Here is a 21,020-nt window from a genome sequence, read left to right as displayed (position 1 = left end):
AAATTACGACGTATCTAGGTAAGTGAATTAGCTGTAACTAATATGGTTTTACGAAAGTAGGTACTTATATTTACAACAGGCTTTAAAACAGACTCTTGAGCCTAGTCATCCCCGCAAACACATTGACGTGTCTGATAGGTGATTATTGGATTGTGACGTCAAATGACTAAAAATGTACATCGAGTATACGTCACTTTTTGGACGTTTCGGAATTGTTAAAAATTGTCGTCTTTATGATGTAGATTATAGGTCATTAATAGCTATTTATATATCAAGTACATAATTTGGGTTTTTATGGACGAGCCGTTTATTTAGCCGAGCGAGCTTGCGAGCGAGGCACAAATAATAAACAAGGCGAGTCCCCATAAAGCCTATTTATGGACGCGATATATACAAAGCTTTATGTACGACTGCAACAACCCTTAAAAATGAAAATTTCATGGAATTCAATAAACGATAAAATCTGTATACCATTGACAACAGATGTCGACCATTTGTCAAGTATTTCTAAAATACTTGAATTTACCTTGGATTGACACCTAAGTATGACTGTCACATTGACAGGCGGCCGTTTTACTTTATCATTATGGACTTGGCCATAATATTGCAAATTATGGCCACTAATTGCGACTGTAATCACTGCATTATCAAGCAGTCGTACATAAAAATATATCATTTAATTTGACAAAATGAAATGTTTTTATGTAGGTTAGGTACTCTCGGAAAGGTGGAACTTATTGAATTTGAAAAGCAAAAGAAAGTTTATTGAATAATTGATCAAAGGTGTAAAATGACAGAATGCCGAAAGATTTCCTACAAATAATGCATTTAAAGTAAAAAAGAAATGCCCTGTCCTCCATCGGCCAAAAGAACCGCGCCGAAGAACATTCCGAATAACTGTTCACAGAGGGTGGGTATAGGAAGACATCTGGAGCAAGAGAGGCAAAACGCTAACACACATCTTACATCACATCTACAACATACAAAAATTAACAATCCGAGGAAGTAACTCGTAAATTTAAATCTGACGATAATTTAATACAATATTTGATAAGACAAAGAATGGCTAGCTAAAATAGATTTAAACGCAACTCCACTTCTGGCCCATTTGTGAAAAATAACATTCCGAGTTTCTTACATAAACTACCTACATGAAATGCATTGTTAATTAGCCGCACGTTCTTCAGTCCGGAAGGTATCTGAAGGTAATGGACACGGTAACCTTAGACTAAAGTTACATTTCGAGATGAATGCCGCTCAGTAACTTTAGAGACATTAAAAAAAAGGCATCATACCTATTATATACAGATTTTAAGCTAATTTGCAAGGGTGCTCCCAGACGCCTGGATTCGCACGACGCATTCCACGTTAATGATACAACTCGTGAAGTAAATACTACCGAAAGTGATAAACATCGGGATCTCAACTAAAAAAGAAGGATTAATACCATCGTGGACAGCCATGGAACTTTTATGTAAATGATGTACGAATGTAGCCCTCCGCCTCGAGAGCTTATCGGACGCAGTGATAAACTGAGGTAGGCTCGTGTTAATTTATTTCAAAGGTATTTAACAGTTCATGGAAATCTGAAATGAACGAATCGTACACATGTCGTTTTGTTTGGGCCGGTCGAATTATACAAGTCTTTTTTTTTGTTTATTTGCCCAAAGCCCTATACTAGCGACACTATTTGCCTTACTTATAACGTAAATATGCAATGGATAACAGACTCTCAATACGTTATTAAGGGGAATTTATGAAGTTTTGCAATTATAATTAGAGTATTGAATCTTTAAGAAAATGCGTCAAATATTGAATGCTTACTCCCGGTTCCTCATTCTGACGTTCTCGCCCTCCAACGCATAAAAATATGATCTTATGATAGATAATTGTAAGAAAAGGAACGTTGAATCTATCGTTTTCCCGAGAACTCCAGACCCCTTGGTTCTACATTCTTCCCCCAAAATATGTACCGCTTTTAGCACTTAGAAAATGACCATCGAAAGGAAGATTGGATGGTCTTAAAAAAAACCTGGAAGCTGAACTCCCTCATTACAGACCATTTTATTGCCACATGTTGTGAACCGAAGGTCACATCAGGGTCGCTTGGTTAACGTCGAGTTTTTAGCTGTGGCCCTCACCCTGGCGGAACTTATTCTTGTATCAAGACTTGAATATTATGCTAACACTAGAACATGCATGAGTTATACGTCATCGTAATCGGTCCATCCGTTCCCTTTGAAATCGATGGACATGAAGCCATCGAGCGAGCGATCGCCTCGACGCTAAAATATCGCGGGTGTCCTTAAGGATGAACACCGAGGCGCGTGGCGCAGTGCTTGCGCTCACCGATGCTATTCGGGAGGTCGTGGGTTCGAATCCCGCGGCCGACTGCTCTGTCTGGGGTTTTGTCAGGGGGTTTTCCTCAGACGTACGTAGCTTCGCGTTGAAATCTACGAGGCGAATGCTGGAGCAGTACTCTCCCCCTCAGCACCCTAATTCCGTTCCTTCCGTTCCCATCCCTAACTTTACCCATCCTTACAATCCCGTTCTCTGGCTGAAGAGGGCCAGGAAGCCCTGAGCAGCCCGCCTCCGGTATCCCTGTAGTCACGGGTGCCGGAGGAATGAAACACGTTGGTTGCTTTTTTCCCTTTTTCCTTTTTTCCCTTTTTCCTTTTTTAAGGATGAACGTTTTGAAGGAGGGGGTGGGGGGGGGGTCTGGGCCCAAACACGAAAAACAGTTTGACACACACTATCGCAAATTGTACAACTTACGTGATATACCTAAGGCGAAACCTACGCATTTGCAATGTATAAATCGACCGGCCTTACGTTGGATCTTACATTGTCGGATCTTCGGTGTACTCCTTGGGCGTCGTGAACAACTCGCTCGCCATGTTGTTTCGGAACTCGAACCGCTGACACGTAACTATGGCGGTAACCGTCGGCAACACCGGTATTTCCAATTTCACGGGGAAACCGCTCGGCAATTTGGAGGTGATAAAGTCGCGCAACTTCGAAAAGTCCTCTATGGGCATGATCCCCTCCAGCACGTCGAGCAGCGTCTCGACCGATAGCGGAAAGTCGCGACTCTGCAATTGGCACTCGTTAAAGATCGTGCCGCCCGACTCACCATTGCGATGGTCGCCTTGAACGGTATCTTAGATTCCTTGCAGACCCGCTCGCGTCCCAGTTGCGGGTAGTTGTTGACGTCGGCGGTCAGGTAGTCCTCCCACGTTATGTTCTTGTCGGGTGGCGGGCTCAGGCTCGCCCGCCGTGCAGGCTAAATTACCAAAAAATTAGAACTAAAAGCAACGCGAGAGGTAAGTTACAACTGCGTCGTCGATATTTTGGTTATCAAAAAGTTTCCTGAAGCTTTCAAATAGTGCTTTGTTTTTCCGTAGGGCGTCATGCGATAAGTGCTCCTTTCGTATTCGACTTTCTAAAACCAAGCCGTGTACGGAGTATAGTTCGCTTTGGTATTGGCCCGCTACCAGTTCCTGAAAGAAGCATTTTGGTGGTAGGTGTCAGAAATCTAATTATTTATTGCAGCACCGATGGTATAGTAGGCATTTGCTTTGTTTGCGCGCACGTCATCGGTGTATTATGACGTCATAACTAAGTATGTTTATATGGCATCATACGTATGTACGCAGTCATACAGGCAGTGCTGCATTGTGAGCAGGATACCCATTACATCAACAATTCACCAATTACTAAAAAAATGTTTCGGTTTTATAACAGGTTGTCTATGTCACCATATTTTACTAACGGACGTTTCGCAGCACTTTCCAATCTGGGTAGCAGTCGGTGTTAAAATAATAATTTTGTGCGTAAGAAAAGATGAAAGCATATAAAATATATTACGCACACAACCAGGTGATATCAAGGAAACCTTCTTGGGTACAAAAACCCTGGCATATTCCACACAAATGCACAAACTAAATTAACAAAGACAACAAAAGCAAAAGAAAATCCACAAAACATTTCAAATTGCCTAACAATAAAAATCATGCCACGAATTTCAAGATTATAGGAACGTTATATTTTTTTAAAAATATCAACGTGCATCGTTCCAGCTGGTTGTTGAACGTCGCAAGGGCGATAAACGTCTAGCTTCTTCGCCGATCTTCCAGTTTTCGTCTTCGGCAAAAATCGAACCACGGCCTTTTTACACAGGACGCGTTCTTTTCGGGTTTCTCATAAATTTTAAAAAACCGCAGGCGCCGTTTAACAGTCATTTTGTTGACTTCACATCTTGAAGTTGATATTTGCATAAACCATAAAACATTAATCTGAATCATCAGTGACAAAAATACATCTCTAGTGCGTTGTCATATATCAGATGCAACTGTATCAATGACCTGTTGCCACATACCTCTGCCATAACCTTTCTCGCCAATGTATCGGTTAAAATGTTATTTGCAAATTTCGTATATATTTTCGATGGGATTAAAAACGCAATGGTAGGAGGCAACCGTAGTACCGCATGACCATTTTCTAATGCCAGCATACCGTTTTGAAGGTTTGTTTTTGAAATAACATACCTTTAGTCTAGAAACTAAACCATGCTGGATGGAAGTTAAGTAAACAAACATTGCAACAATCTCCAGCAATTCCACTCTTAACGCATCATTTGGAAACTCAACTTTTTGTTTGCCGTTGTGTTGTAAACTACTGTGATAACTAGCATTGTCCATAATAATCATAAGATTAAAAATAAGTTGCTTACTTTTTCTTGGTAAATCCGATGGTATTTTTTGGGTTATACAACTTTTGGCGCAGAATATCGCAGTGAGACTTACGGAAGTTATGCTTCTATAATTGTTCGTTATGGAACTAACGGATTTCTTATCGGCTAATGTAGCAAAACGCGATAAAACAATAAATTCGGTAGCAAATTTGGCTGAACCTACCCAATGTAACGGAAATGTAACGTGAAAAAAACCTCTTTTGGTTTTATTTTTCAAATAACGCACAACTCTGCCTCAAGAACGAGGTTTAAAATGATTGTTTTTATTTTGTTAATACGTTGGCATTACAAATATTTCCAAAAACAGAAATGATGACGTGCGCGCAAACTAAGGAAAATTCTGCTATATTAGGAGAACATAATATATTACAAAGCCTAAGAAAAGCTCACGTTTCTCACAATTCGGTAAAGAACTTGGTATCAGGAGTACATAAAAACATAATAAATGTCTTAGGAAAAGTTTCTGTTGGTATCAATTATTCCTTTTTCTAAAGATGTTGGTATCAGGAGAATATAAAATTACGTGACAAGGTCTTAAGAGTGACGTGTCTTTGTTCGGTTGAATATCGGGAGCACATAAAACGTGACGCGGTTTAAGAAAACCATTTCGCGTTTCTGATATCCTGGTACAATCAATTTCTGTGACGAAACTTGTATCAGGAGAACATAATTACGTGGCAAGGTCTCGTTTCTGCTATCCTGATACCTTTTCTATAGAATATTTAGGGAAACATAAATGAAATGGTCAACAGGAGGTTCTACCTTTTTTGTAGAGAAGTATCAGGAGAACATAATAAGTGAAAGGTCAGAAATTGGCACCTTTTCGGTTTAAATTTTGAGATTGCACTAGGGTCAAAGTTTTGACGATTAAAGGGCCCCCCTCGTCTACCTTTTTATCCTCCTGAAAGATCCAGCCTGACCGGGCACGTATAAAATGAATGTTTTTTGTCGAAATGTCCATTGCAGATATTTCGGTTGACATAATCGCATCCACTTCGTCCTCAATTTCGATTTTGCTTTCCTCGTATTTCATAGTCTGATACACCTTTAAAGTGTTGTCGAGAACAGTTAGGCTCTGATTAGGTGAAGCGTTCCCGTTAAAAATGAAAGAAATATCGCCGCGCACCATATCGGAAAAATAGACTAGGGCCATGTCCACTCGTATGTTCGCCCCGCATTTGTATACCTTGCATATATCGGAAGGTAGAATGTGTGAAACTAGCGGAACTGAAATAGCGACAATTAATAGATTAAATGCGGGTATTTGTTCACGAACCCCACGACTGAAGGTCCCACCTAAGCTCCATGTAAAAGTCGCCGATTTGGTTAAAGGCCTTCATTAGGTTCGGCCTCGTACTTTCCATTTCCTCACGTGACTGCTGCCAACATTTTCTGAGAAGAGACGCGACTGAAACAGAGAGAATTTAATCGGCCGCATCGTAAACCGACGACGTACTTGTCGGGCGATTTCCATAACTGACAGCTTCCTCCAAAACCGTCCAGCCCAGTCCGTTTTCAACCTCAACCGGAGCGTTGTGATTTAAAAGCATCTGAACGCATTCTGCAAATAAGCTCAATTAAACACGGCCCTTTGAAATTGTCCCAACACTTCTACCTTCTCTCCCTAGCATTACGGCCAAGTGGAGGGCTGTATTTCCTGTTGAAAGATGAGCAAAGATAGAGACAGAGACTGCTTTCACATTGGCGACGCGAAATACGCGACAAGGCCGGGAAAGCCAAATGTCAATCGTAAAATGAATTCCGACTCTAATGATCAGCAGCGTAATGAGTATGATAACATTAACAGAATCGCCTCACTAGTCGTACGCACCCGCTTATGAACAGCGCGGCTAAAAATCGCCAATGTGAAAGCAGCCTTAATTACCGTGTCTGTCTTTCTCCGCGACATCGTGTGTTTCTAGCAGTCTCGATAGGGCGTCTAAATCATTTTGAAAAACTGCTTTGTGAATATCGTATTTATCTATTGAGTTCGTCATTACAGAGCCTACACATTTGTCTAAGGCGAGATTGCCAAAGTCAGCTGTCACAATTAGTAGACACAAGTGGTAGAAGTAGCTCAAATGGCCTACTAAATTATAGTTAAAATTTTTTGGAGCTCCAAAGAAAATTGAGTGGGATCACAGTAACACCGAGACGTATAATTAGTTGACAAACACCTTCTCACTTAATATGCTCTCCTGATATAAGCAAATTTTATTTTTATAATTTGCTACATTACGATCACCGAGCGAGTTTCCAAATTATTTAACATATTGGCATGTATCAGGAGCACAGATACGCACAAAGGGTGCTAATTGATTAAATTATAGTCAGTAAAACGTTGATATATCAAAGCATTAGGCAATTTTTGGGTGTATTAGGAGCCTAATATGATGAATTCCAATTCCTATTAATTAAAGTCCATTATAAATGTAGGACTACCTATGTTCTCCTAATCAAAACGATCAGTTACAACTATTTAAAGATGCCGCATATGCAAAAACGGTAAATTTCCCGTTGGTCATCCTACAGCCTGTACCTATATAACGAACCTGGAATGGAAAATTAATAGTCTATAGATTTGTTTGAAGTACCAGCGGCTTTGGTTCATTGTGAACCCACTATCGGAATAATTCACTACAAGGTAAATTTTTTTCAATTAACGTTAATTAATTGAATTCCAGTTGCAAAACCGAAGTTAGTTGTCACTGTTATAAATTGAGTATATGGAGATAATATTTTTACTGTTATAAATTAAACAATTTCAAGACTGTTATAAATTTGTTGTTAATTTAAATTACGTAATCAAATTTAGGTTACAGAATGTTTGAAAGAAAATTAAGATAAGTACAGTTTTACTTTGGCGAGGTTTAAGTATGGATATTCGTAGTAACAGAGTAGATAACTCGAAGCTACGTACTGTAAATGTGGAAAAGGTAGAGAAAAATTCCGGCGTACAATTTCAGACTCATCTTACGGCTCATTTAAGAAATTTCCGAGTAATTGTAACCAATTTTATACACTTTACATACCAACTCCGTTTAGTAGTGTAAAAGAAGAAAGGAAAAAAGTCTTCTATAAAAGTGGCAATAATCTGACAACCCTCAGGAGGGAGCGCGTCATTTAAAGAATTGCCATTCAGATTGTCTCTCTCGCTGAAGTACGCCGAGTATCTCGAATTCCTGCTCTATCTCTATCTTTTCAGCGGCTTCGGGGGACCCTTATGTCATTCGTCTTTTACTTTAGGGCACGAGGGTTATTTAAAGTACATCTAGACAATAGTTCTTTCATTCCCTTCATTTTCTTGCTTTATGAAAACTGGCTGCAATTTAAATTTGGAATGTATACGCGTAGCGCATAAAATTTAATGCACTGCACGCCAAGTACCTACCTAAATGGGTAGTGGGCGAGCTTATGAAGCGGAAATTTGAACTTAAATTAGCGAACTAATTTATGATATTAACTCACAAAAACCTTTGGGTATCTGGTACAGTGTAGATAAAGAAGTTAAATGTCCTTCTAGTTCAAAGGTTAGCCGCATAACGAGTAGATAACCAACCAAACTCTAAACTTCTGCCTGGAGGAGAAAATGTCTCTACCTTTTGCTATTAATCAGCGAGCAGTGTGTTAGTGACGCGCGTCGCGCTGCGCTAAATTAAAATTTTTAATTGAAATCAAAGACTGTGCCTACACTGTATTTTTACCATTCCACTTTGGAAACTCGCATACCTCTGCTGCTATTAGATTGTGTAATTCGTACTTCGTTATTAGTTATGTAATATGTACACCTTTTCAACATATGAATCGGAAATGAGCTTTCGGACGTCGCGTCGGTAAACCAAAGCATATATTTACTCTATGTCCAAAGAGATTTTTCTATTTACTTACCTCATTAAATTACTGTTTTGTACTAAAGCAGACACTTATTTCTCAGGTGAACGGCGAGTGTCAAACCGAATTTAATAACTGCTGGTTACATTCAAATGTACTCCTGGTCTCATTAGTACAAGAGATAATAATTGTCCTACCGCTTCATCAAATTTTTAAATATTCGTTTATACACAATCGTCTTGTACGTGTTTGCTGCCCTAACGAAAAAAGGGCTTTTGCTATCAAATGAGCTGGAAGCATTGAACTTTGCAATTTTCTTTTTTTTTTCGTGAACGAGTGTTTCTTGAATACGGTAATGACTTTTTAAAAGCGTGTGAAAACTTGAGGTGCCAGTAAGTCGGGGGACATAACGCGAGAAGTTCGGATTACAAAGAGATTATGTTTATTTTGCAACCGTGGTGCGTAGTGTGAGATTTGCTCAGCCCAACCGCTGGATCGAAAAATTAGTTTTGATTGGTGGAAAAGGTGTAAGTCACGGGATAAAGGTGAATAAAAAACGTAAAGTGAGAAGTTGGTATGTCGAAGACAGCTAAAGCTAAGTTAGCGTCACGTGGTTTTATATTTTGTGAAAAATCCGCAGTGAAGCGTGAGAGAATTCGCCTCGAGAACCGCCAGGGGGTTTGCTTTAAGCCGTCGGCGCAAGCTAAGTCAAACACCTATAATTCGTCGCAGGGTGGATTGATTTTGTGTTTTCGCGTCGAGCCACAAGTGCAGTCGATCACTTAGAATGTATCGCAGGGTGTTTTTATATTTTGGTATGACAGTATATTACTCTAGAGGTTGTTTTATGACGGATGACGGATTACGCAAACTCCGAACAATAGTGCAGTTTTGATGCCCGATTTGAACTGTTTAGTGACATCCATTGACCAAGATATAATTACCGATTTAGAAGCTATTACAGTAAATACGAACAATAGTGGAAGCTTGTAACGAAAGCTTAATTTTCGAGACCCGAAATTTGGGAATAAAAATTTGCGGAATCGATCGTAGTACTTTAAATGTGAATGCATTTAGAATAAAGATACGTAATCTAATTCGTCGTATGCCTGAAGCGGCTGAGTGTTCGCAAATAACATCTTTACATGGTATTGACGCTGACCGTCTGATCAACTAATTTTTTGAGTGATTGTATTTAAACTCCTAATCAAAATAGCCATTCATCTCGAAATGTGATTAAATTACAAGGTTATAGGTACTTGCAAGGTCATTTGATTTTGCATTGTTAACTTGTTTTTCGAAATCACATTCCTCATTACACTGTAAAAAAATAGGTTCTATTTCTTGTTAGTGTTCAGCTGTTTACAGACGCTTTAACATTAACGTATTAACTTAGAGGAACCTTTTTTATGTTGCCTGAACGCTTTGTTTTGAAACGAATATTTCATTTTTTAAGAGTTCTTTCTCTCTCACTCTGTTTCTCTCTCTCTCTCTCGCTCTCTCTTAATTAAAATAAACCTTTTCTGGGTTCGAGCGTATTCCTTTCTCCGAGATAACATGACCCAGATACTTAACTTCTTTGCAGCAGAAGTGGCGTTTGCTTCGATTGGCGCGTTCAAGTCCAAATCCCTGGAGAGCTTTGAGGACGATCTCTACGAATCTGATGTGTTCTTGCAGAGACCGCTTCTTTTTCTATAAAAGAAATCCTTGTACCGGCCGGTCAAAAGCGTGTACCAACACCTTTTGCGCACGTCAATGCCGATTCCGGCGTCTTCAAACACATCTACCCCCATCAGAGCCTTTGGTACAATTGGGAAAAATGCCATTGCTACCCGTACCTAACTCCTCACGCACTATGGGCACTAAAGATACCTTAACGGGCTGGTGTATTCTCTTCCCATCACCCAAAGTGAAGTCAGTTTCTGTATTGCTGAACTGAGCCATACAACGGGCGAAGTTTCAATTTTCCCCCGGAATTGATGAGGGATCATTCCTTATTCCCTAGATAAGCTCATTGAGCTGCTCGGCGCTCATGGTGATTGCTGTCATCTTTCCTTTTTTTGTTGGCATCTTGTTGTGGCGATGTAGAAAGCACAATCTGGTAGGTAATAATGAAGAAAAGAGTAAACCAGAAGTAAGTCAAAAGGCAAATGCGTATAACAAACGGCTTTGGAACTTTTAAAATATATCCGCAAACGCGTCAGCGAAGTGTCGAAAACAAAATAACAAAAAAAAGCTTCACTAAACTGATACAGCACCAATAAAAATCGCTCAAGGCTGACAAAAGTTTCCGAGTAGCCATAATGGCGTGTGTGTTCTTCTACAAGTAACCATCCAATCTCGTCTTTGTACAAAGAAATGCGTGCGCTGAAAGAAATTAAAGAAAACTCTGCCCGACCTCCGTCGGCGAAACAAAGAACATTGCAAAAGAATCCTACCTATACTAAGATTTTAACAAATTTACTACAGGAATTAACTTACATCTAAAAATTAGTGGAACACAAACGAAATACCTAGATGGCGTAAGAATATCGAGTAAAACGTCGAATTTAAATATAAACAAGGATAAAGAATACTACATTTGAATTACAAGCGAAAAGAACGGAACAAACTTATAACTAATTTCTTAGATTTAACCAACCTGTTGATTTTATTATCCTGTTCAAAATGATGTTAGCGCAAAACTTCCTGATTTTTTAAATTATAACATGCCATAAACAACATGTTTCATTAGCTCTCTTTGTTCCACAATTTGACAAATGCTTTCTTAAGGATTTGGGGATCTATACATATCAGTGATATTTATTAAGAAGTAGAGTACATACAGTGTGTCCCAGGTAGAGCGCACTATAAGGAAACGGCAATGTATTGTTTCGCGAAAGATCCTCGAGGCCTTTGAAATTGGCGTTCAACTCCAATCCTCATATATACATAGATATGGCCTCCCATTTACTTTCAATAAAGAGCATCTGTACCAACATACCTAACAAAGACAGAGATATGCGCAGTAGCATCTGAATGTAAACAGCTGATAACCATAGGCGTCGGAAAAATGGGTCACTTTATATAAAGTTAGGAAGCACATATTTTGTAACTTACGCATAGAATGAAATTACAGTTTCTGTATTACTACGTTCACCACAAATTAACACCGTAAACACCTTTATGTTCTACGGAAATAACACGCCAATGAAATGTCGGAAATGTCAATTTGACAGACAACTCAGTGCGCATGATTGGTATTCTACTGTATACCTATCTCTCTGACATGTGTTGGAACAGATTTAATGGCTGAACGCTCCAATCCCTTTATTCTAGCAAAGAGTAAACTCTTTGATTCTAGCATCAGACATGCGCTATTACGTACGTTCATAACTAACTGCACAAACATATCAAAGGCATCGTGGATCGTTCCCGAAAAAATACATTAGGTAACTCTTTTTTTTTTTTTTTATTGACGATTTATTTGGAGGTACATCAACCTTTGTTTTTAGCACCTTAAAGATTACATTATTATTTTTTTACAGTTTATTGATGAGGTCGGTCACTTTAAGGTACTGGACTGTGGCAGTAAGTGTGGCGGAGTCATTAGAATTTAGGGCTTCCTGGAGGTTGTTGCCAACTCCAAATGACCGACGAGGAGCAGCGTAGGTGGGACACTCCAACATAATGTGGCCCACGGTGAGGTCAACTGCACATTGAGGACATAGTGGTGGTGGTTCTTTGCTGAAGAGATGTGCATGGGTGAGAAGGGTGTGTCCCATTCGTAGACGTGAGAGACTAACTTCTTCTTGACGTCGGAAATTGTGGTAAATAGGTCTCTGGATGGTCGGTTTTATTCGGGAGAGTTTGTGGTTTAACTGAGACCAGCACTCTTGCCACTGTCTAAGGAGTTCCCGGTACGTTGTCCTCCTAAGGTCCATCTCCAATTGTTTCAAGAGTTCGATGTCTGGGTTTACGGTAGCATCCTTGGCAGCGGCGTCTGCGCGCTCATTCCCTGGTATTTCACTATGGGATGGAACCCATAGCAAGGCAGTTTGAGTTGCTGTATGATTTCTTTTTTCAAGCAGTTCTTGAATTTCTTGTGCAATAACATTTTTGTTTTTAGAGGTGTTGGCTATGCACAGGAGAGAGCTGAGAGAATCAGAGATGATGAGAGTCTTCGAGGATTCATCACTTTGGGACATCTTGAGGGCTAGGAGTATAGCTGTTAACTCTCCCGTGAAAACTGAAGCGCCGCCTGGGAGTCGGTACCGAACTGTATTGTGCGGACCTACCACAGCTAGGCCCGTTCTCTCGTTTCCCGTCTGTGATGCATCAGTGTAGTAGGGTGTATAGTTTGAGAATAGTGTAGTAAGAAGTTCTTTAAAAGTATTTGTAATTAGTGGCACAATATGGGATTTTGAAACACTTGTAAGGTCAGTGTTGATTATCGGCGGTGTTCGTATCCAGAAGGGTGTTACGATCTTTGGTGCAGGATATATGTTTACACCTGTTGAAGGTATTTGTATCGAGTGGAGGAGCTTCCTTATTCTGATATGAAAAGGGGCTGGCGTGAATGGTTTATGTGAATATTGCGCAATGTATCGGTTGTTGCAGACGTTTGGGTAAGTAACATGCTGTGTAGTGCTCGCAATTTTAAAGTAGTACCTCAGAGATAGTAACTTCCTTCTGAATGTCAGGGATGGTTCGAATGCTTCGCAATACAAACTTTGTATAGGAGTGGTTCTCAGGGCTCCCAGGGAAATTCGGAGAGCGGAATGATGAATCACATCAAGTAGTTTAAGATTGGAGCGTTTAGCAGAGGAGTACACTATGGATCCGTAGTCGATAGTGGATCGAATTAGGCTGCGATAGAGTTGGAGTAGAGTTTCCGTGGTTGACCCCCATTTATGACTTGCAATGGTTTTTAGTAGGTTCAGCGTTTTAAGGCTTTTAGATTTCAGTTGTGATATATGACTTTTCCAGGTAAGTCTGTGGTCAAATATGAGACCTAGGAATTTCACTTCACTAGAGTAATTTAGCGACATATCGTTTAAGTATAGGTTAGGGTGTATGTTAGTTCTTTGTTTGGTGAAATTAATTACTTTAGTTTTATTTACACTTATTTTAAATCCGGTCTTTTTATTATACGCAGTTAATTTATTTATAGTGTTTTGGATATGGGTTTTTACAATATGTGGGTCTTTGCCTCTAGAAGAGATGGCCAAGTCATCGGCGTACAGAAGTGCTTTAACTGGTTTCTGCACCGTTGTAATTATATCATTAATTGCCAGTAAGAAGATTGTCACACTGATGGGGGAACCTTGAGGAATTCCATTTTGTAGGGTTTTTTTGGTGGAAAGAGTGCCGTTGATTTTAACTTGAAATGTGCGGTTGTTGAGAAAATTTTTTATGAAGTTAAAGATATTTCCTGTAATAGACCATTCTTGTAATTTTTGTAGAGGTAGGTAGCGCCAAGTGAGGTCGAAGGCTTTTTCTATATCGAAGAATACTGTTATCATGTGCTCTTTATTCAGAAAGGTATTGTGGATTTCCGATTCCAGATTAATGAGGTGATCTACGGTTGTGTGGTTTTTTCTAAAGCCCGCTTGGACTGTGGATAGCAAATTGTGTGATTCCAAGTACCAAGATAGACGACGATTAATCATCTTTTCGAGAAGTTTACATAGTGTGTTGGATAGCGATATCGGCCGGTAACTTGAAGGCTGGGTAGGTTCTTTTCCAGGTTTTAATATTGGCACTATGATGACATTTTGCCAGGTTTTAGGGAAGCAGTTTTCTGTCCATATAGTGTTGTAAATTTTTAGAAGGTAGTTGATACTATTTTTGTGTAAGTTTTTTAGGAGAATATATGGTATATTGTCCGGTCCTGTGGCAGAATAATTTTTTGTCGTCTGTAGCGCTGAAAGGAATTCTTCTTCTGAAAGGGGTAAATTGATTGGATGGTTAACAGAAGGACTGTGTTGTAGTTCTTTAACTTTGCGTTTGTAAATCCGAAATTCTGGGTCTAGATTATCATCAGACGAGGCGGTGTGAAAGTGGTCTGCTAGTATGTCGACCACTTCTGTTATGTTTGCCTATGGTGCGTTCAACCTGAGACACACGGTACATGATTTACGCGTATTGTTTTTTCCTAGGTCTAAAAGACAACATCTCTGTTGAAGAGCGTCTAATTATAATATGCATCCAGAATAACTTTTTAAAACAAATGAAGATCTGGCTGCCATATAAATTAATTTAGGTAATTAATTAACTTCACAGAAAATCATTCTTACACTTCTTAAACAAACAATATCAACTATTCTTCAGTTGAATACAAACCAACAATATTCAAACCATAGATTAATTAATCTATGTTGAAACTAATTAATATGACAGTCAGATGTTTATTTGTTTTAAGAAGTGACTTTGGTTGCATAAAATTAGGCGCCCTTCAGAAGTGATTTTGTTATTTAAAAGTAAAAAATAGGGAAAAACAATACACGTAAATCCCTATGTCTACTTCTTAATAAATATTACTGTATACAATTACATTGTAAGCTAATAAGCTATTGAAAGAAAGTACTTCTTTCATTGCCTACCTTCTCCAGGGATTTTGTAAAACAGATTCGTTTGAAAGTGCTTTTATATCTTTAAAATTTGTATTGGTCGAAACAATTGTATTTTCTGTCAAAATAATATGTAATTGCATTGCAGATGCTGCATGTGATTGTAATGGAAACGTTATTTGAACTCGTCATGCTAAAATGAAACAAAACTTTCGTCAACTTTAAACGACTTTTACTTTTGTTGTACGAACTAAAATTGGATTAAGTTCTAGTAATACTTGTTCAAGCTTGTATTACAAACATTTTCCATATAAACAGATTAAACTATAATAAACGTGGAAGTTAGAAGTACTTTGGCTTATGAAGAGAAGTTGGTTTTACATATGTTAACTTGTAACGGGTTATTAATTTATCTTGAGCCACTGTGAGCATTTCTAATTTGGTTATGTAAATTAATAACGCCGGTTCTTCAATAAGAACCGAATGGAGGGTTTTACAAATTTGCTGTGTCAATTATATTTGAGCTAAACATACAAAATGTAGGTATATATCCAAACCCATTCAACAAGCTCTTCATTATTTTATACATACTCTTCGGGTGGAGGAAGCATATTCACGAATATTAATATTAAAATTGTATCTCGGTCTGCTCGCGGATAAAATTGAATTACGATGAAAAATAATTACGTTAAATATAAAAAATAAAAAATATAACATTTCATTGATTAAACTTCGGAAATATGCAAATTTATACATAAAGACCCGGACAAAAACATAGTAGAGTACCTAGCCTCGGTAGCGCAGTAGGTAGCGCGTAAGTCTCATAATCTTAAGGTCGTGAGTTCGATCCTCACCCGGGGCATTTTTTTTCCTTTGTCATCTATTTCGCCCATAGCTATGATATTATCTTACCATTAGTGTAAATACCGCAAAAAACGATTGTCATTTTTTGTTACCACTTAAGGGAGCAAAGTCACTTCTACAGGAGGGATTAAAAGTTATTGAAATATCAAACTACTTTATAATATACGAATATAGATATACATACGATCATAAATAGTTTTGGGTTTGGATTTGAGAGGCAGCAACTGCATCATAGCTGCTTCTGCGGTTTTGTAAATAATCATTTCTGTACCGTCTGTTTATACAGAAATTAAACTGGCATTTATTTTTTTACCTGAAACCGTCAAGACAATCTAAATTTCAGGGCTATTTTGAGATTAGAAAGTTGATCTTTTCCTGATTAGTACTGTAATATTTTTGACTGACTCCCATTACAGTCCTAGTACATGCAAAATAACAATTAGATCGTTCATTGAATAAGTTATTCAATCAACGATTGGATAATTATAACGCAGACTATGTGGATATTTTTAAATATTAATTTACCTATACACAAATGATAATGGTTTTTTAATTGCTAACAATTAATGGAATATGTGTGGAAGTAATTATTCCTTTAGTTTTGCGTCAGTCATTAAAAGGTTTGTATGCCTTTTCGTACTTCTTTCTTGACTTTGTGGGGAGCGAATATTGCACTACGGCGGCCGCAGCTTCGGCTACATTATAACAACGTCTCGCGTACTCTTCTTCACTGATACCTGCTTTTGTACCTAGTTATAAAGACTGTATAGTTGAAAAGTACAAAGCATAAACTGCAAACTGCATTAAAAATGACACTGATTGTTTTAATTATTTTGAGATCTCTATGGAAACAATTAAATAAAGTGAGTTTAGCATGCGTGATTAGGTATCAAAATTTCACACGTATGTAATAGTATTTTACATTATTAGCCAGGTAAGTGAGTTTTTACTGGCGATAGGAGAAGTTGACTGGCGAGCCGTTAGGCGAGCCTGTCATCTCCTAGAGCCAGTAACAACTATTACCTGGCTTATGATGTACAATATTTTATTTGTTACTCATTTGTAAACAATAGTAAACGTAAATAATTAGTTCTTAAATTGATCTTGAAGAAATGTCTAAAATATCATGTGATCCATGTAACAGAGAACTTCGCATTAATTCTGGCCAATGAAATTACTAGATTACTAACTTGTAAAATTTTTACAGGTCTGCTGTCAGTTTTACAAGTCTGCTGTCAGTTTTACAAGTCAGTAGCGTTTAAACATGACGTTTACCCGTTTGCGTTTTGCCTTGTTAATCAACGTTTACAACTGAGTAACAAATAAATGATTTAATTTGGAAAAGTTATCTACATGTTGCGGATTTAGGTAAAATTTTATACATACCTACTATGTCATGAAAGTGAGTCCACATGACTTGGAGGCATTAAAGAGATACTGCGCGTCCTCGTACTTTTCAATAAGCCTCCGCGTCATGTAAACGACCACTTTCATGACTTATTATGTAAAAAACTAATACCGTAAACGTGTTTGGATTCTACACGATTATCATTTACCGAGCACCACTAATATTCCTTCAGTAAAGGCCTCCTTCACGTAATTCGCCACTTTAAAAAAACTAGGTCAAATTTGAATTTGCTATCTAATTATAAAGACCTCTGAGACTAGAAGCTTCATCACCAAATACACAATTTATTTATTTCCAATAAAATCGACAGTATGTTCGTTACAGTACTGGAGTTGTAAACTCTCAATCGTATTAAATAAAATTAACTTCTACTGCAATGACAAATTATTTAACCCGCGGCTAGCTACCAACCAGTTTGGCCTTTTTCTCTAAAATCAAAACCTGTCGCTATGATGGTTTGACCAAAGAGTAACCTCTTTGGTTTGACTGTAGAGAATAATTTCCACCTTAAATGATATGATTGAATTATTGACCACGTTTGTTTCTATCGATCGCTCCATATTTTTGATACAAATCAAAAAGATTACGTTACCTTAATTATAGCGTTTTTTTTGCAATCGAGGGTCTCTCTTATTATGGTATAAGTAGGTACCTAAAGATGGCCCCGTAATGTTGGACAACGAAAATTGGCCATCCTGAAGCGTTCTTGGAGTTTTCTGGATCTTTTTTACGACCTCTTTCTATGCACATAATCTTCTATTTATAGCGTTTGCATTCAAACTAACTTTGCTTTCTGCATTCAATAAGTTTAGTTCAATTTGTTCCAACTTTATCAATTTTCGTCTAAGATTTGTGCCATTTGCCAATTCCAAAAGGTAATGTACTTAGTTGTAATTTAAATTACTTATTGCAAATTATGTTGCCTTCATCTATTTGTAACTCCGAACTTTGGGTTTATTTGCTACAGATGTGATGTACGTAAATGTTATTCCTATTTTGATTTGTTGAAGATTGCCCAGTTATTAATTTTGATTTAATTGTTGAAACTCATTTGAATTGATTAGCGACTTCAATTCTTTGTGTACGAATTTGCCGTTTTTGAGTGTATTTTAACTTGTTCGCCCGTGTAGAGTTAGATGCCGGAGTGATATAGATTTGGTCTAAGATTACCGTATCGAGGACCTTCAGATACCTTCTGGACTGGAAGAGGTTCGTCTAATTAACACTGGAGTTTATGTTCTTTATGTAAGAGACTTCGGAATGTTATTATTCCATAAATGGGAAAGGTTTGGAGTTGATTTTAAATCATTTAAGATGGCAATTCTTTATAGCTTAACAAATTTTATATTAAATTAACATCAGACTTAAATTATTCAAATTCAAGCGTTTTTTGTCTGCTGAGTTCTAGGGGAACACGGCATAGTTTTGGCTTTAAATGTATTCTGTCTACATCTGTAGAAACCCTTTTGGGGTTTTTAATTCATTTTTCACTTTTGATCAATTTTTCAATAAACTTTCTTTTGCTTTTCAAATTCAACGAATGTGTTATTTGTGTTCCACCTTTTCTATAATAGGCTTGGTTACGGGGCTTTCACAACGTAGGGAATCCGGCCATTGTTGAGTGCGAGGTTTGTATTACTACTACTACTGTAACATTTTTTCGACATTTGCAAGTGCCAAAAGATAAAGCAGGATTCCTTTGAAAAAATTAACTTTTTAAGGTTTGAAGTTATTAAAATTGATCATTAGTTTTAGAACACCCTGTAGAAGGGCGATCGAAATTTAAATCATTCTCATGTAGCATCAAGTCAGGATTGTTGATCTTGGAAAACTTTTTGAAATTCAAGTAAACGGAGTCATAGGCCCTAAAGAAAAGCAGTCAAATGTCAAAAAAGTTGAAAAATCTTGAATAACTTGAAAACCTTTGATGCTGGGTATAGGGAAATGTAGTATCAAACGGTGTAGATTTTCATGTAGATTTGGAAAAAGCAATAAAATACAGGGTGCTATATTTGGAATAAGAAAGTTGCTATTGATATCCGATATAACCGGAAGTGATTTTTCGAGAACTTTGGTCGGATGCCTTTGTAAACGCTCTAGATCTTTCGAGAAAAAAGAGGCGTTTGCCATATAAGCACTTCGAATTGCATTTCAGGCAGTTCCACGTCTGACGCCTAAGTAATGATAGTTCGCGCTGGTATAAATTGTGTATATGTGAGTGAATGAGTCATAAATCAATTCATTTTAAAAGTGTTACTAATGTATTGTTTATTAATTGTAACAAATAAAGCACTTAAAAAAGAAATGTGATGAAAGAGTCTAGTTTGTTCTAAAGCCTCTGAAAAGCACCAATAGATCTATAGCCGATTTGTGTGTCGCAGCGGTGTGGTTCGAATGGCGGTTCGGGCACGGATATTGGCGTTTTAATGCCCTCATAGGTATACAGATTGCTCTTTCCAGCAAAGGAAATGCAATTGAGAGCACTGAAAGGCCGGTATCTAAAATAGAAGCTTAAGTTTCCCACGTATAGTTCACCAAGGCTTAATTTTTCAATTGAATTATATTATGTTTCGTCGTCATCTTAAAATTTCAGTCTATGAACTGATTCCCAGTTAGGTTTAACTAAAGAAAAAATTTTAAATAATTAAGTCAAACAATATACTATTACAATAAAGTTAAAAGATCCTCAAAACATTTGTAATTAACCGTTACAGCATCTATCGTGATTCCGACTTCAAATGCGAAATTTTGACTTTATGCTTGGAATCACGTAAGACATATAAGGTGCAACCAGTAAGTGACCAGAGGAGATATTGCACAAGTAACTGCATTCGTATCTATAATTATTAGGAGGAAATCTCCATTTGTGGGATCACATTCTGTCAAGACTCGACTAAGGAGAATGAGATCGTGAATAAATAATACTCTTCTTTCTTGCCGAATAAAATTGAAATGAGACTTCTTGTAAACCAAGACGCCAGTCACCGGAGACATATTTAATTTAATGCAAATACTCCAATTAGACATGGAACCGAAAATATGAAACCCTAATGCAATAAAACATCCTAAAAATGTGCCCTGGCTTTGCCCTAAAATACTGTCACGGTCTCGACCTTAAACCTTCCGCATTTGCATTGCAACCTATCAATGTCGCGCATCTCATTTTTCTTCGGTCCAACTACTCCCATAAAACGAGTTCAATATACCTCCTCAAAAACTGAATTTAAATTAGAAACAGAGATAATCGAGATGGCAAGTTTTAAGCTTCCATTTCGGTTCATCAAACATTGACAATGAAAACCGAAGCTCGGGGAAATTGAGAAATTTTCCACACTAAATAAAACAGTAAAAGTGATAATCAAGTTCATGAGCCTTATCTCCCCCTTTGTGCCTTAAGGGTGAAATGATAATTTGTTGGAAATTTGCCAATTTACGTTTTAATTGAAATAAAGTAGTTTGGTTCAAATTTAATTATACGTACTTTATTATGAATCGCGGAAGGGGGCCTCCAATTATTACACTCTGGGAATATTTCTCCACAGTAACATAATTTCGTTAAGATATTTGCATATCACATCCTCTCTGGCAAGAACGAAGTGTTTACATCATATAC

General features: G+C 37.7%; 1 protein-coding gene and 1 non-coding gene across 4 annotated transcripts; one reads left to right on the top strand and one right to left on the bottom strand.

The window, feature by feature from the left end:
* Window positions 1–1,540: 1,540 nt before the first annotated feature.
* On the bottom strand, window positions 1,541–6,795 carry LOC116179255 (ankyrin repeat domain-containing protein 13C-like). 3 transcript variants are annotated; one of them, XM_031498998.1, is made up of 9 exons: window positions 6,639–6,795; window positions 6,369–6,410; window positions 6,210–6,314; window positions 6,030–6,161; window positions 5,643–5,980; window positions 3,333–3,500; window positions 3,134–3,283; window positions 2,845–3,092; window positions 1,541–1,586 (listed from the first exon to the last, which is right to left on the bottom strand). In XM_031498998.1, exons 1-9 carry the CDS (start codon window positions 6,748–6,750, stop codon window positions 1,577–1,579), a joined length of 1,305 nt encoding a protein of 434 aa, XP_031354858.1. In that variant the 5' UTR covers window positions 6,751–6,795; the 3' UTR covers window positions 1,541–1,576. The 3 variants fall into 3 exon arrangements, with proteins under 3 accessions (XP_031354858.1, XP_031354860.1, XP_031354861.1); XM_031499000.1 differs by having other exon boundaries at window positions 3,336–3,500; XM_031499001.1 differs by having other exon boundaries at window positions 6,369–6,401.
* Window positions 6,796–15,924: 9,129 nt separating this feature from the next.
* Trnam-cau lies at window positions 15,925–15,997 on the top strand. The gene has a single exon. It is a non-coding gene; the product is annotated as a tRNA-Met (tRNA).
* The last annotated feature ends 5,023 nt before the right edge of the window (window positions 15,998–21,020 follow it).

This window comes from Photinus pyralis, unplaced genomic scaffold (assembly GCF_008802855.1).
Source record: "Photinus pyralis isolate 1611_PpyrPB1 unplaced genomic scaffold, Ppyr1.3 Ppyr1.4_LG8, whole genome shotgun sequence".
Taxonomy (NCBI): Eukaryota; Metazoa; Arthropoda; class Insecta; order Coleoptera; family Lampyridae; genus Photinus; species Photinus pyralis.
The sequence above is the reverse complement of the archived record's forward strand: the minus strand, read 5'-3'. Positions and strand labels throughout refer to the sequence as shown.